Raw genomic sequence first — 16,404 nt, 5'->3', positions numbered from 1 at the left:
CCCATGCCTCATCCTGCTTGTGGGATCTCTCTTCCACACTCCCATCCCGCCTGTGGGATCTCCCTTCCCCATCCCTCTTCCTGCTGTGAGATCTCTCTACCCATCTCCCTTTCTCCTGTGGGCTCTCCCTTCCCCATCCCTCTTCCTGCTGTGAGATCTCTCTACCCATCTCCCTTTCTCCTGTGGGCTCTCTGTTCCCTATACAACTTCCTCCTGTGGGATCTCTCATCACCAGCTCCCTTCCTCCTGATGAATCTCTCTTCCCCATCCCCATTCCTACAGTGGAATCTCTCTTCTCCACCCCTCATGCTCCTGTGGGATCTCTCTTCCGCATCCCCTTTCACCCTCTGGGGCCTCTGTTCCCATCCCACTTCCATCTGTTGGATCTGTCTTCCCCAACTCCCTTCCTCCTGTGGGATTTAAACTCCCCACCCCTTTCTTCCTGTGGGATCTCTCTTCAATATATCATTTCATACAGTGGGATCTCTCTTCCCCATCCACCTGACCCCCGTGGGGGTTCTGTTTCCATCCCTCCACTTCTTACGGGATCTTGCTTCGCCATTTCCCTTCCTCCTATACATCTCTCTTCCCCATTCCCCATCCTCTTGTGGGATCTCTCTTCCCCATCCCCCTTCATTCTGTGGGATCTCTCTTCCCCATCCCCCTTCGTTCTGTGGGATCTCTCTTCCCAATCCCCTACATCGGATGGGATCTCTCTTCCCCGTCCCCCTTCCTCCCGTGGCATTTATGTTCCCCATCACTCTTCCTCCTATGGGATCTCTCCTACTCATCCCCCAACCTCCTGTATGATCTCGCTTCCCCACCCACTTCCTCCTGTCTCATCTCTCGTCCCCATGCCTGATCATGCTATGGGATCTGTATTCCCCATTCCCATTCCTTCTGTGGGATCTATTGTCACCACCCCCCTTCCTTCCGAGGGATTGCTCTTCCCCATCCCATTTCCTCCTGTGGGTCATCATAATGCCCCCTCTTCCTGTGGGATCTGTCTTGTCCCTCCACATGTATCTCACAACCCCATCCCACATCCTCCTGTCAGATCTCTCTTCCCCATTCTCCTTCCAACTGTGGGATATCTCCTCCCCACCATCTTTCTCCCCAATCCCCTTACTTCTGTGGGATCTCTATTCCCCATCCCCTTCCACCTGTGCACTCTCTGCTCCCCATCAACATCCTGCTGTGGGATCTCTCTTCCCCATCCCCCATCCACCTGTGGGATCTTCCTTCCTCATCCCCCTTCCTCCTGTGGGATCTCTTTTCCCCATCCCCCTTCCTCCTCTGGGATCTCTTTTCCCCATCCCCCTTCCTCCTGTGGGATCTCTCTTCCCCATCCCCTTTCCTCCTGTCGGATCTCTCTTCCCCATCCCGCTTCCTCCTGTGGGATCTCTCTTCCCCGTCCCCCTTCCTCCTGTGGGATCTCTCTTCCCCATCCCCCTTCCTCCTGTGGGATCTCTCTTCCCCATCCCCATTCCTCCTGAGGAATGTCTCTTCCCCATCCCCCATCCACCTGTGGGATCTTCCTTCCTCATCCCCCTTCCTCCTCTGAGATCTCTTTTAGCCATCCCCTTTCCTCCTCTGGGAACTCTCTTCCCCATCCCCTTACTCCTGTAGGGCCTTGTTTCGAATACCTGCCACTTCCTGTCGGATCGCTCTTTGGCATGCCCCATTGTCCTGTGTAATTTCTCTTCCCCATCCCCCTTCCTCCTGTGAGATTTCTCTTCCCAATCCCACATCCTCCTGTGGGAACTGTCTTCCACATCCCTCCTCCTCCTGGCCGATCTCTCAACCCCATCCCCCTTCATCCTGGTTAATCCCTCTTTCTCCTTCCCCCTTCCACCCATGGGATCTCTCTTCCCCGTCCCCCTTCCTCCTGTGGGATCTCTCTTCGCCATCCCCTTCCTCCTGTGGGATCTCTCTTCCCCATCCCCCTTCCTCCTGTGGGATCTCTCTTCCCCATCCCCCTTCCTCCTGTGGTTTCCCTAATCCCCATCCCCCTTCATCCTGTGGGATCTCTCTTTCACACCCCCCTCCTCCTGCGGGACATCTCTTCCACATCCCTCCTCCTGGCCGATCTCTCAACCCCTTCCCCCTTCATCCTGTTTAATCCCTCTCTCTTCTCTCCCCTTCCTCCCATGGGACCTCACTTCACCATCCCCTTCTTCCTGTGGGATCTCTCTTCGCCATCCCCCTTCCTCCTGTGGGATCTCTCTTCCCCTTCCCACATCCTCCTGTGGGACATCCCTTCCCCATCTCCCTCCTGTGAGATCTCTCTTCCCCATCCCCATTCCTCCGGTGGGATCGCTTTTCCCCATTCCCGTTCCTCCTGTGGGGTCTCTCTTCCCCATCCCCCTTCCTCCTGTGGGATCTCTCTTCCCCATCCCCTTTCACCCTGCGAGTTCTCTCTTCCCCTTCCCACATCCTCCTGTGGGACATCCCTTCCCCATCTCCCTCCTGTGAGATCTCTCTTCCCCATCCCCCTTCCTCCTGTGGGATCTCTCTTCCCCATCCCCCTTCCTCCGGTGGGATCGCTTTTCCCCATCCCCTTTCACCCTGCGAGTTCTCTCTTCCCCTTCCCACATCCTCCTGTGGGACATCCCTTCCCCATCTCCCTCCTGTGAGATCTCTCTTCCCCATCCCCCTTACTCCTGTGGGGTCTCTCTTCCCCATCCCCTTTCCTCCGGTGGGGTCTCTTTTCCCCATCCCCCTTCCTCCTGTGGGGTCTCTCTTCCCCATCCCCCTTCCTCCTGTGGGGTCTCTCTTCCCCATCCCCCTTCCTCCTGTGGGATCTCTCTTCCCCATTCCCCTTCCTCCTGTGGGATCTCTCTTCCCCATCCCCCTTCCTCCTGTGGGATCTCTCTTCCCCTTCCCACATCCTCCTGTGGGACATCCCTTCCCCATCTCCCTCCTGTGAGATCTCTCTTCCCCATCCCCCTTACTCCTGTGGGGTCTCTCTTCCCCATCCCCTTTCCTCCGGTGGGGTCTCTCTTCCCCATCCCCCTTCTTCCTGTGGTATCTCTCTTCCCCATCCCCCTTCCTCCGGTGGGATCGCTTTTCCCCATCCCCCTTCCTCCCGTGGGTTCTCTCTTCCCCATCCCCCTTCCTCCGGTGGGATCGCTTTTCCCCATCCCCCTTCCTCCTGTAGGGTCTCTCTTCCCCATCCACCTTCCTCCTGTGGGATCTCTCTTCCCCATCCCCCTTCCTGCGGTGGGATCACTTTTCCCCATCCCCCTTCCTCTTGTGGGGTCTCTCTTCCCCATCCCCCTTCATCCTGTGAGGTCTCTCTTCCCCATCCCCCTTCCTCCCGTGGGTTCTCTCTTCCCCATCCCTCTTCCTCCTGTGGGATCTCACTTCCCCATCCCCTTCCTCCTTTGTGATCTCTCTTTCCCATCCCCATTTCGCCTGTGGGAACTCTCCTCCCCATAGAATCATAAAATCATAGACCACTACAGCACAGAAAACAAGCCATTCAGTCCTTCTAGTCTGTACCAAAACCTTATTCCGCTAGTCCCATTGACCTGCACCCAGTCCATAACCCTCCAGTCCTCTCCCATTCATGTATCTATCCAATTTATTCTTAAAGCTTAAGAGTGAGTCCATATTTTCCAAATCAGATGGCAGCTCGTTCCACACTCTCACCACCCTCTGAGTGAAGAAGTTCCTCCTAATGCTCCCCCTAAACCTTTCCCCTTTCACACTGAAGCCATGTCTTCTCATTTGTATCTCTCCTAATCTATGCCTATTCGCATTTACCCTGTCTATACCCTCATAATTTTGTAAACCTCTATCAAATCTCCCCTCATTCTTCTACGCTCCAAGGAATAAAGTCCTAACCTGTTCAATCTTTCCTTGTAACTCAACTCCTGCACACCCAGCAACATCCTAGTAAGTCTTCTCTGCACTTTTTCAAACTTACTGATATCCTTCCTACAGTTCGGTGATCAGAGCTGCACACAATACTCCAAATTTGGCCTCACCAATGCCTTATACAACCTCACCATAATATTCCAACTCCTATACCCAGTACTTTGATTTATGAATGCCAGGATGCCAAAAGCCTTTTTTACAACCCTGTCCACCAGTGACGCCACTTTCAGGGGCTTATGTATCTGAACCCCCAGATCCCTCTGTTCCTCCGCACTCTTCAGTGCCCTACCGTTATTGTCTATGTCCTACCTTGATTTGTCCTTCCAAAATGGAACACCTCACACTTGTCTGCATTAAATTCCATCTGCCATTTTCTGGCCCATTTTTCCAGTTGGTCCAGATCCCTCTGCAAGCTTTGAAAGCCTTCCTCGCTGTCCACAACGCCTCTATCTTAGTGTCATCCACAAACCTGCTGATCCAATTTATCAAATTATCATCTACATCATTGATATAGACAACAAACAACAATGGTCCCAGCACAGATCCCTGAGGCATAGCACTAGTCACAGGTCTCCGGTCTGAGAAGCAATCATCCACTACCACTCTCTGTCTTCTCCCACACAGCCAATTCGAATCCAGTTTACAACCTCTCCATGGATACCTAGTGTCTGAACTTTCTGAACTAACCTCTTACGTGGGACCTTGTCAAAGGCTTTACTAAAGTTCATGCAGACAACATCCACAGCCTTTCCTTCATATGCATTTTTGGTAACCTCCTCGAAAAACACTACAAGATTCATTAAACATGATCTACCACACACAAAGCCATGTTGACTATCTTTAATCAGCCCTTGGTTGTCCAAATCCTTGTATATCCGATCTCTCAGAACACCTTCTGATAATTTACCTACTACTGATGTCAGGCACACTGGCCTGTAATTACCTGGTGTACTTTTGGAGCCTTTTTCAAACAACGGAACAACATGAACTACCCTCCAATCCTCCGGCACTGCACCCGTGGCTGAGGACATTTTAAATATTTCTGCCAGGGCCCCTGCAATTTCTACACTAGTCTCTCTCAAGGTCCGAGGAAATATGTCAGGCCCCGGGGGACTTATCTACCTTTATTCACTGTAAGGCAGCAAGCAGCTCCTCCTCTTTAATCTCTATATGTTCCATGACACTACTGTTTGTTTGCCTTAATTCCATATCCGCTATGCCAGTTTCCTGTGTAAACACTGATGCAAAAAACCTGTTTAAGACCTCCCCCATCTCGTGAGGCTCCACACATAGACGACCACTCTGATCTTCTAGGTGACCAATTTTGTCCTTTACTATCCTTTTACTCTCAATATACTTGTAGGAACCCTTCTGGTTTACCTTCACATTACCTGCCAAAGCAACCTCATGTCTTCTTTTTGCCTTCCTGATTTCCTCCTTTAGTATTCCCTTACATTTTCTATACTCTTCAAGTATCTAATTTCTTCCTTGTTGCCTACACCTGCTAAACACCTACTTAACCAGATCGCCAATATCCCTCGAAAACCAAGGTTCCCTAGGCCTGTTAACTTTGCCTTTAATCCTGGCAGGAACATGCAAACTCTGCAGTCTCAAAATTTCACCCTTGAAGGTGTTCCACTGACTGAACACATCCTTGCCAGAAAACAACTTATCCCAATCCACTTTTCCCAGATCCTCTCTCATTTCCACAAAATTGGCCCTTACCAATTCAGAACCTTAACTGGTGGACCAGTCCTATCCTTATCCATAATTATCTTGAACCTAATGACATTATGGTCACTGGACCCAAAATGTTTGCTTACACATACTTCTGTCACCTGACCTGTCTGGTTCGCTAATAGGAGATCAGGTACTGCACCCTCTCTCGTTGGTACCTCAATATATTGATTTAGAAAACTTTCCTGAACACATTTGACAAACTCCACACCATCTAACCCTTTCTCAGAGTGGGCGTCCCCGTCAATATGTGGAAATTTAAAATCCTCTATGATTACAACTTTCTGTTTCTTACATCGGTCTGCTAACTCTCTACAGATTTGCTCCTCCGATTCTCTCTGCCTATTGGGCGGTCTATAATACAACCCTATTCGTGTGGTCGCACCTTTCCCGTTCCTCAGCTCCACCCATATGGCCTCTGTAGACGAGCCCTACGGGCTGTCCCATCTACGCACAGCTGTGAGATTCCCCTGACTGGTAATGCCACTCCTCCCCCTTTCATCCTTCACCCCTGTCACGTCTGAAACAACGGAACGCCGGAACATGAAGCTGGCGCTTTTAAGGAATATAAAAGTGGATAAATCTCCGGATCCTGACAGGATATTCTCTAGGACCATGAGGGACGTTAGTGTAGAAATAGCAGGGGCTCTGACAGAAATATTTCAAATGTTATTAGAAACGGGGATGGTGCCGAAGGATTGGCGTATTGCTCATGTGGTTCCATTGTTTAAAAAGGGTTCTAAGAGTAAACCTAGCAATTATAGGCCTGCCAGTTTGACGTCAGTGGTGGGTAAATTAATGGAAGGTATTCTTAGAGATGGTATATATAATTATCTGGATAGACAAGGTCTGATTAGGAACAGTCATCATGGATTTGTGCGTGAAAGGTCATGTTTGACATACCTTATTGAATTTTTTGAAGAGGTTACAAGTAAAGTTGACGAGGGTAAAGCAGTGGATGTTGTCTATATGGACTTCATTAAGGCCCTTGACAAGGTTCCGCACAGAAGGTTAATTAGGAAGATTTGATCATTAGGTATTAATACTGAAGCAGTAAAATGGATTCAACAGTGTCTGGATGAGAGATGCCAGAGAGTAGTGGTGGATAACTGTCAGGTTGGAGGCTGGTGACTAGTGGTGGGCCTCAGGGATCTGTACTGGGTCTAATGTTGTTTCTCATATACATTAATGATCTGGATGATGGGGTGGTAAATTGGATTGGTAAGTATGCAGATGATACTAAGGTAGGTGGCGTTGTGGATCATGAAGTAGGTTTTAAAAGTTTGCAGAGAGATTTAGAACAGTTAGAGGAGTGGGCTGAACAATGGCAGATGGAGTTTAATGCTGATAAGTGTGAGGTACTGCATTTTAGTAGGAATAATCCAAATAGGACATACATGGTAAATTGTAGGGCATTGAAGAATGCAGTAGAACAGGGTGATCTAGGAATAATGGTGCATAGTTCCCTGAAGGTGGAATCTCATGTGGATAGTGTGGTGAAGAAAGCTTTTGGTATGTTGGCCTTTATAAATCAGAGCATTGAGTATAGGAGTTGGGATGTAATGTTAAAATTGTACAAGGCATTGGTAAGGCCAAATTTGGAGTATTGTGTACAGTTCTGGTCACCGAATTATAGGAAAGATGTCAATAAAATAGAGAGAGTACCGAGGAGATTTACTGGAATGTTACCTGGGTTTCAGCACCTAAGTTACACAGAAAGATTGAACAAGTTAGGTCTTTATTCTTTGGAGCATAGAAGGTTGAGGGGGGACGATAGAGGTATTTAAACTTATGAGGGGGATAGATAGAGTTGACGTGGATAGGCTTTTTCCATTGAGAATAGTGGAGATTCAAACAAGAGGACATCAGTTGAGAGTTAGGGGGCAAACGTTTAAGGGTAATATGATGGGTAATTTCTTTACTCAGAGAGTGGTCGCTGTGTGGAATGAGCTTCCAGTAGAAGTGGTAGAGGCAGGTTCGGTATTGTCATTTAAAGTAAAATTGGATAGGTATATGGACAGGAAAGGAATGGAGGGTTATGGGCTGAGTACGGGTCAGTGGGACTAGGTGAGTGTAAGCATTCGGCACGGACTAGAAGGGCCGAAATGGCCTGTTTCCGTGCTGTAATTGTTATATGTTTATATAGTTATTAGTCCTGCCCCTCCTGCAACCAAGTCTTACTAATAGCAATGATGTCGATATCATCATGTGCCAATCCACGACCTAAACTCATCTGCCTTACCTACAATACTCCTCGTATGGAAATAGATGTACCTGAGAACATTTCTATCACGTACAAACCTTTGATATCTGTCTATACAAGCAGTCCTCACATGACCCGTATCCTCCTCCACATCACTATCAGCTCTAACACACTGCACCCTCCGCTTACAATCTGGTTTAAAACCCCCTGAGCAGAACTTGCCTAACCTACCGGCAAGGATGTTAGTCCCCTCCAGTTCAGGTGCAAACTGTCCAATTCGAACTGGTCGCACCTCTCCTGGAAGAAAGCCCAATTGTCCAGAAACATGAACCCCACCCTCATGCACCATCCCCTCAGCCACATATTTAGCTGCATTATCTTCCTATTTCTAGCCACACTAGCACATAGCACGGGGAGCAATCCACCTGTGGGATCTCCCTTCCCCTTCCCCCTTCCTCCTGTGCGATGTCCCTTCCCCATCCCCCTTCCTCCTGTGGGATGTCCCGTCCCCGTCCCCCTTCCACCTGTGGGATCTCGCTTCCCCTTCCCCCTTCCTCCTGTGGGATCTCTCTTCCCCGTCCCCCTTCCTCCTGTGGGATCTCACTTCCCCATCCCCCCTCCTCCTGTGGGATCTCTCTTCCCCTTCCCCCTTCCTCCTGTGGGATCTCTATTCCCCATCCACCTTTCTTCTGTGGGGCTTCTGTTGTCATACCCCACCCTTCTTGTGGGTCTCCCTTCCACATCTTCCTTCCTCTTCAGGGATCTATCACTTCCCCTTCCCCCTTCCACCTGTGGGATCTCTCTACCACATCCCCCTTCCTCCTGTGGTATCTCTCTTCCCCATCCCCCTTCCTACTTTCAGATCTCTCGTCCAACGAACTCCTGTGGGATCTCTCTTCCCCCTCCCCCTTCCTCCTGTGGGATCTCTCTTCCCCATCCCCCTTCCTCCTGAGGGATCTCTCTTCCCCATCCCCCTTTCTTGTGTGGGGCCTCTGTTCCCATCCCCCACTCTTCCTGTGGGATCTCTTGTCCCCATCCCTTTGGCTCGGTTGGGTCTATTTCACTGTGTCCCAATGACATTTCTGCATTTCGGTCAGGAACATTTTGTTTAGCCATCGGGGAATGGGACAGAATATGTGGAGTTTACAGGGTCACACCGACAGACTAAATTACCGACATTTGGTGAATACGCTGGAGCTGGTCAGTGAGGGACATTGGCAGTGATGGGAACTCCGATCAGCGATTTACTGAAGGGTTTAATGTTTCCTGAAATATCCGAGAGACAGAAATTCCCTCAGACCCACGGTTTGAATCACTTTGTTCATCATCTGTCTGTTTGTGTTTAGACTTGAGAGGAATGACCTGGGAGATTCAGGAGTGAAACTGGTGTCTGCGACTCTGAGGAACCCGGAGTGTAAAATACAGAAACTGGGGTAAGTACCAGACTGTGGGAGATTGTGTTTACAGTCACTGGGTGTCTGACACTGAACATTAATGTGATCATTAGAAACAAAGAAACATAGAAAACCTACAGCACAATACAGGCCCTTCGGCCCACAACGCTGTGCCGAACATGTTTCTACTTTAGAATTACCTCGGTTTTACCCATAGCCGTCCATATTTCTAAGCTCCATGTAGCCATCCTGGAGGTTAAAGATCCGATCGTTTCCGCCTCCACCACCGCCGCCAGCAGCCCGTTCCACGCACTCACCACTCTCTGTGTAAAAAAACTTATCCCTGACATCTCCTCTGTACCTACTTCCAAGCACCTTAAAACTATGCCCTCTCGTGCTAGCCATTTCAGCCCTGGGGAAAAGCCTCTGACTATCCACATGATCAATACTTCTCATTATCTTGTACACCTCTATCAAATCACCTCTCAATCTCCGTCACTCCAAGAGAAAAGGCCGAGTTCACTCAACCTATTCTCATAAGGCATGCTCCCCAATCCAGGCAACATCCTTGGAAATCTCCTCTGAACCCTTTCTATGGTTTCCATGTCCTTCCTATAGTGAGGCGACCAGAATTGAGCACAGTATTCCAAGTAGGGTCTGACCAGGGTCCTGTATAGCTGCAACATATAACCATATAACAATTACAGCATGGAAACAGGCCATCTCGGCCCTCCTAGTCTGTGCCGAACGCTTACTCTCACCTAGTCCCACTGACCGGCACTCAGCCCATAACCCTCCATTCCTTTCCTGTCCATATACCTATCCAATTTTACTTTAAATGACAATACCGAACCTGCCTCTACCACTTCTACTGGAAGCTCGCTCCACACAGCTACCACTCTCTGAGTAAAGAAATTCCCCCTCGTGTTACCCTTAAACTTTTGCCCCCTAACTCTCAAATCATGTCCTTTTGTTTGAATCTCCCCTACTCTCAATGGAAAAAGTCTATCCACGTCAACTCGATCTATCCCCCCTCATAATCTCTCAACTGTTAAACATTACCTCTCGATTCTTAAACTCAATCCCATAACTGATGAAGGCCAATACACTGTACGCCCTTTTAACTACAGAGTCAACCTGCATAGCATCTTTGAGTGTCCTATGTACTCAGACCCCAAGATCCCTCTGATCCTCCACACTGCTAAGAGTTTTACCATTAATACTATATTCTGCCATCATATTTGACCTACCAAAGTAAACCACTTCACACTTATTTGGGTTGAACTCCATCTGCCACTTCTCAGCCCAGTTTTGCATCCTACAATGTCCCATTGTAAACTCTGACAGCCCTCCACACTATCCACAACACCCCCAAGCTTTGTGTCATCATCATATTTACTAACCCATCCCTCCACTTCCTCATCCAGGTCATTTATAAAAATCACAAAGACTTGGGGTCCCAGAACAGATCCCTGAGGCACTCCACTGGTCACCGGCCTCCATGCAGAATATGACCCGTCTACAACCACTCTTTGCCTTCTGTGGGCAAGCCAGTTCTGGATCCACAAAGCAATGTCCCCTTGGATCCCATGCCTCCTTACTTTCTCAATAAGTCTTGCATGGTGTACCTTATCAAATGCCTTGCTGAAATCAATATACACTGCATCTTCTTCCTTCCTTCATCAATGTGTTTAGTCACATCCTCAACAAAATCATTCAGACTCGTAAGGCATGACCTGCCTTTGACAAAGCCATGCTGACTATTCCTAGTCATATTTTGCCTCTCCAGATGTTCATAAATCCTACCTCTCAGGATCTTCTCCATCAACTTACCAACCACTGAAGTAAGACTCACTGGTCTATAATTTCCTGGGCTAACCCTACTCCCTTTCTTAAATAAGTGAACGAGATTCGCAACCCTCCAATCCTCCGGAACCTCTCATGTCCTCATTGATGATGCAAAGATCATCGCCAGAGGCTCAGCAATCTCTTCCCTCGCTTCCAACAGTCGCCTGGTGTACACCTTTTCCGGTCGCGGTGACTTATCCAACTTGATGCTTTCCAAAAGCTCCACCACATATTTCTTAATATCTACATTCTCAAGCTTTTCAGTCCACTGCAAGTCATCCCTACAATTGCCAAGATCCTTTTCCGTCATGAATACTGAAGCAAATGGTTCATTAAATATCTCCGCTATTTCCTCCGGTTCAATACGCTCTTTTCCATTGTCACACTTGATTGGTCCTATTCTGTCACGTCTTATCCTCTTGCTCTTCACATACTTGCAGAATGCTTTAGGGTTTTCCTTAATCCTGTCCGCCAAGGCCTTCTCATGGCCCCTTCCAGCTCTCCTGATTTCATTCTTAAGCTCCTTCCTGCTAGCCTTATAATCTTCCAGATTCATATCACTACCTCGTTTTTGAACCTTTTGTAAGCTCTTCTTTTCTTCTTGACTAGATTTACAACAGCCTTTGTACATCACAGATCTTATCCCCTACCATCCTTTCCATGTCTCACTGGAACGCACCTTCTCAGAACCCCATGTAAATATCCCTTGAACATTTTCTACATTGCTTCGGTACTATTCTCTGACAACATCTGTTTCCAATTCATGCTTACAAGTTCCAACCTGATAGCCCCATAGTTCCCCTTACTCCAATTAAAGGTTTCCCTAACTTAACTGACCCATACCTCTCCAAAGGTGTGGTAAAAGAGACAAAATTGTGATCACTATCTCCAAAATGCTCTCCCACTGAGAGACCTGACACCTGACCAGGTTCATTTCCCAATAGCAGATCAAGTACAACCTCTCCTCTTGTAGGCTTATCTACATATTGTGTCAGAAAACCTTCCTGAACACACCTAACAAACTCCACTCCATCTAAACTCCTCACTCTAGGGAGATACCAATCAATATTTGGCAAGTTCGAATCTCACACCTCACCAACCCTGTTATTAAAACTCCTTTCCAGAATCTGTCTCCCTATCTGCTCCTCGATGTCCCTGTTACTGTTGGGTGGTCTATACAAAACACCCAGTAGTGTTATTGACCCCTTCCTGTTCCTAACTTCCACCCAGAGATGCCGTAGTGTCCTCCTTTTCTGTAGCCGTGACACTATCTCTGATCAACAGTGCCACGTCCCCACCTCTTTTGCCTCCCTCCCTGTCCTTTCTGAAACAATTAAATCCTGGCACGTGAAGTAGCCATTCCTGCCCCTGCACCATCCTAGTCTCTGTAATGGCCACCACATCATATCTCTGAGAGCTGATCCACGCTCTAAGCTCATCCGTTTTATTCATCATACTCCTTGCATTAAAATAGACACATCTCAAACCATCGGACTGAGTGCCTCCCTTCTCTATCACCTGCGTATCCTCCCTTTCACACTGTCTCCAAGTTCTCTCTATTTGTGAGCCAACCTCCCTCTCCTCCATCACATCAATTTGGATCCCTCCCCCCAGCAATTCTAGTTTAAACTCTCCCCAGTAGCCTTAGTAAACCTCCCTGCCAGGATATTGGTCCTCCAGGGATTCAAATGCAACCCATCCTTTTTGTACAGGTCACTCCTGCCCCAAAAGAGGTCCCAATGATCCAGAAATCTGAATCCCTGCCTCCTGCTCCAATCCCTCAGTCAATGCGTTTATCCTCCACCTCATCCTAATCTTATTCTCACTGTCACGTGGCACAGGCAGTAATTCCAAGATCACTACCTCTGAGGTCCTGCTTCTCAACTTCCTTCCTAACTCCCTGTAGTCTACTTTCAGGACCTCTTCCCTTTTCCTATGTCACTGGTACCAATATGTACCACGACCTCTGGCTGTTCTCCCTCCCACTGCAGGATATCTTGGACGTGATCAGAAACATCCCAGACCCTGGCACCTATGAGGCAAACTACCATCCGAGTTTCCTTCCTGCCACCACAGAATCATCTGTCTGACCCCCTGACTATAGTCCCCTATCTCTGCTGCCTTCCTCTTCCTTTTCCTGCCCTCCTGAGCCACAGGGCCAGACTCGGTGCCAGAGACACTGACACTGATGCTCCCCAACCCCGTAGGCCACCCCCCTCCGGCAGTACTCGAACAGGGGTACTTATCGTCAAGGGGAATAGCCACAGGGGTACTCTCTAGTACCTGCCTCTTGCCCTTCCCTCTCCTCACTGTGACCCATTTCTTCAGTCTCCCATGGCCCCGGTGTGACCACCTGCCTGTAACTCCTCTCTATCACCTCCTCGCTCTCCCTGACCAGACGAAGGTCATCGAGCTGCATCTCCAGTTCCCTAACTCGGTCCCTAAGGAGCTGCAGCTCGACACACCGGGTGCAGATGTTGCCGTCCAGGAGGCTGGGAGTCTCCAGGATCTCCCACATTTGACACCGAGCACAGAAAACCAGCCTCACACCCATACTCTCTGTCTGTATTGTAAACAGATAACCTACCTCGCCTCGACCCTTTATCACCGAAGCCCCGTTGAGCCAAAGCCTTCCTACTCTGTCTCCCGCTCCTCTGACGCTCGCTCTGTAAATCTGTCTTTCCTTTTAAGCTCTTCTCGCTCTTCTCACTGGCCGACTTGCGCAGTCGTGCTGAAGAAAAAAAATCAGTAATTGTGTTACTGATAAACACTGGGGATCTGTACCGTCTCCTGTCTCTCTGTGTCCTTCACCCTCACTCTCTCTCATCTCCAGGCTGTACCGTGTCGGTCTCACAGATTCTGGTGCCGAGGATCTCGCCTCCACTCTCAGTACAAACCCATCACTGATGGAGCTGGACCTGAGTGATAACAAACTGGGAGATTCAGGAGTGAAACTGGTGTCTGCGGCTCTGAGGAACCCGGAGTGTAAAATACAGAAACTGGAGAAAGTACCAGACTGTGGGAGATTGTGTTTACAGTCATTGGGTGTCTGACACTAAACATTAATGTGATCAGTAATTGTGTTACTGATAAACACTGGGGATTTGTACCGTCTCCTGTCTCTCTGTGTCCTTCACCCTCACTCTCTCTCATCTCCAGGCTGATCCGTGTCGGTCTCACAGATTCTGGTGCCGAGGATCTCGCCTCCATTCTCAGTACAAAACCATCACTGACGGAGCTGAACCTGAGTCATAATAAACTGGGAGATTCAGGAGTGAAACTGGTGTCTGCGGCTCTGAGGAACCCAGAGTGTAAAATACAGAAACTGCGGTAAGTACCAGACTGTGGGAGATTGTGTTTACAGTCACTGGGTGTCTGAGCCTGAACATTAATGTGATCAGTAATTGTGTTACTGATAAACACTGGGGATTTGTACCGTCTCCTGTCTCTCTGTGTCCTTCACCCTCACTCTCTCTCATCTCCAGGCTGTACCGTGTCGGTCTCACAGATTCTGGTGCCGAGGATCTCGCCTCCGCTCTCAGTACAAACCCATCACTGATGGAGCTGGCCCTGAGTTTGAATAAACTGGGGGATTCAGGAGTGAAACTGGTGTCTGCGGCTCTGAGGAACCCGGAGTGTAAAATACAGAAACTGGAGTAAGTACCAGACTGTGGGAGATTGTGTTTACAGTCACTGGGTGTCTGACACTGAACATTAATGTGATCAGTAATTGTGTTACTGATAAACACTGGGGATTTGTACCGTCTCCTGTCTCTCTGTGTCCTTCACCCTCACTCTCTCTCATCTCCAGGCTGAGGAATGTCGGTCTCACAGATTCTGGTGCCGAGGATCTCGTCTCCGCTCTCAGTACAAACCCATCACTGACGGAGCTGGACCTGAGTGGTAATGAACTGGGAGATTCAGGAGTGAAACTGGTGTCTGCGGCTCTGAGGAACCCGGAGTGTAAAATACAGAAACTGGGGTAAGTACCAGACTGTGGGAGATTGTGTTTACAGTCACTGGGCGTTTGACACTGAACATTAATGTGATCAGTAATTGTGTTACTGATAAACACTGGGGATTTGTACCATTTCCTGTCTCTCTGTGTCCTTCACCCTCACTCTCTCTCATCTCCAGGCTGCACAATGTCGGTCTCACAGATTCTGGTGTCAAGGATCTCGTCTCCGCTCTCAGTACAAACCCATCACTGACGGAGCTGGACCTGGGATTAAACTCTCTGACAGACCGATCTGTCCCCGCTCTCCGCCGCCTCATACTGACCCTCCCGAGTCTGGAGTGGATCCAGTGAGTGTTTGTGTTAATGTTCAATGTGATAAAATATCAGCGGATCCGCGGGTTTTCTGGTGATATTTGTCTGTGAGTGTTGTTGAAACATTAACCCCGGTCGCCTGTTACTGACACTGTTGTGAAATCTGTTTATTTCATCTTTATTCTCCCATCTGTTTCAGGCTGCGGGGGAATCGGTTCAGTGAGACCGGGAAGGAGGAACTGAGATCTCTGCAGGAACCCAGACCCGGACTGAGAGTGGAGATCTGAACATCTGAATGTGTGAACATCCCCGCCCGCGGGATGGAGACATTTGGCCGACTCCCCGCCCTCCCCTTTAACTCCCGCCCTTACCTTTAACGGCCGCGCGCCGGGGCTGATTCCCAACGGTTTTAACGGAACCGGCTCAGGTTTCGCGCTGTGTGTCGCTCTGAACGGTCCCGCAGTGACGTGTTTCCGCCTGTTGTCCGGCGGGGAAGCTTCCGCCGGATGTGCGTGCGCGATACTCCCCACGTGACACCCCGGGGAATTACCCGGACAGGAAGAGCCCGGGGGTCCGGGGCTCAGTCTGGGACACCGGTGTCCCGGGGTGGGGGGGGGGGGGGGGGGGGATGATCCCGGGAGAGAATCCTTTTGCTCCCTTTGCTGAGGACGGTGCATTCGGTAGTCTGGCCGATATAATGATGTTAAATTGACAAATCCCTCGGCAGTGACCCTGGATCTGCAGTGATCCCGGACACGGCCCTGAAGTGTGATTTTATAATCATCGGTTCCCCGATGCAGAGTGACGGTGAGAAACGGGACTGATTATTCAACCTGTCACTCGTTGTCGCCGGTCAGTTAATTGTGTGTGACTGTGAATGAGTCGGGAGCAGCTTATTTATTCCCGCACGTCAGCAGCTCACACATGGTTTAATTTACATTTGTCATGATGAAATCAATAAACCGCTGTAACTTCCTGTCCTAGTGCCGGACTCGAGTTTTATTTGAGGTTTCTGCTGCCCCCCGCACCCTGTGCACTGCAACAGTGGGTCGGAGCTCCTCACACTGACA

General features: G+C 49.2%; 1 protein-coding gene across 1 annotated transcript in view; it reads left to right on the top strand.

The window, feature by feature from the left end:
• LOC140723104 (NACHT, LRR and PYD domains-containing protein 3-like) overlaps positions 1-15,946 on the top strand; it is a 60,295-nt gene extending 44,349 nt beyond the window's left edge. The window contains exons 11-15 of the mRNA XM_073037729.1: positions 9,169-9,255; positions 14,224-14,394; positions 14,876-15,046; positions 15,202-15,369; positions 15,534-15,946. Coding sequence (XP_072893830.1) covers positions 9,169-9,255; positions 14,224-14,394; positions 14,876-15,046; positions 15,202-15,369; positions 15,534-15,621 — 685 coding nt within the window. The 3' untranslated portion in view covers positions 15,622-15,946. The remainder of the gene's footprint in view (positions 1-9,168; positions 9,256-14,223; positions 14,395-14,875; positions 15,047-15,201; positions 15,370-15,533) is intronic.
• The last annotated feature ends 458 nt before the right edge of the window (positions 15,947-16,404 follow it).

This window comes from Hemitrygon akajei, unplaced genomic scaffold, assembly GCF_048418815.1.
Source record: "Hemitrygon akajei unplaced genomic scaffold, sHemAka1.3 Scf000100, whole genome shotgun sequence".
NCBI classification, from domain to species: domain Eukaryota; kingdom Metazoa; phylum Chordata; class Chondrichthyes; order Myliobatiformes; family Dasyatidae; genus Hemitrygon; species Hemitrygon akajei.
This window is presented reverse-complemented; position numbering and strand designations above follow the sequence as displayed.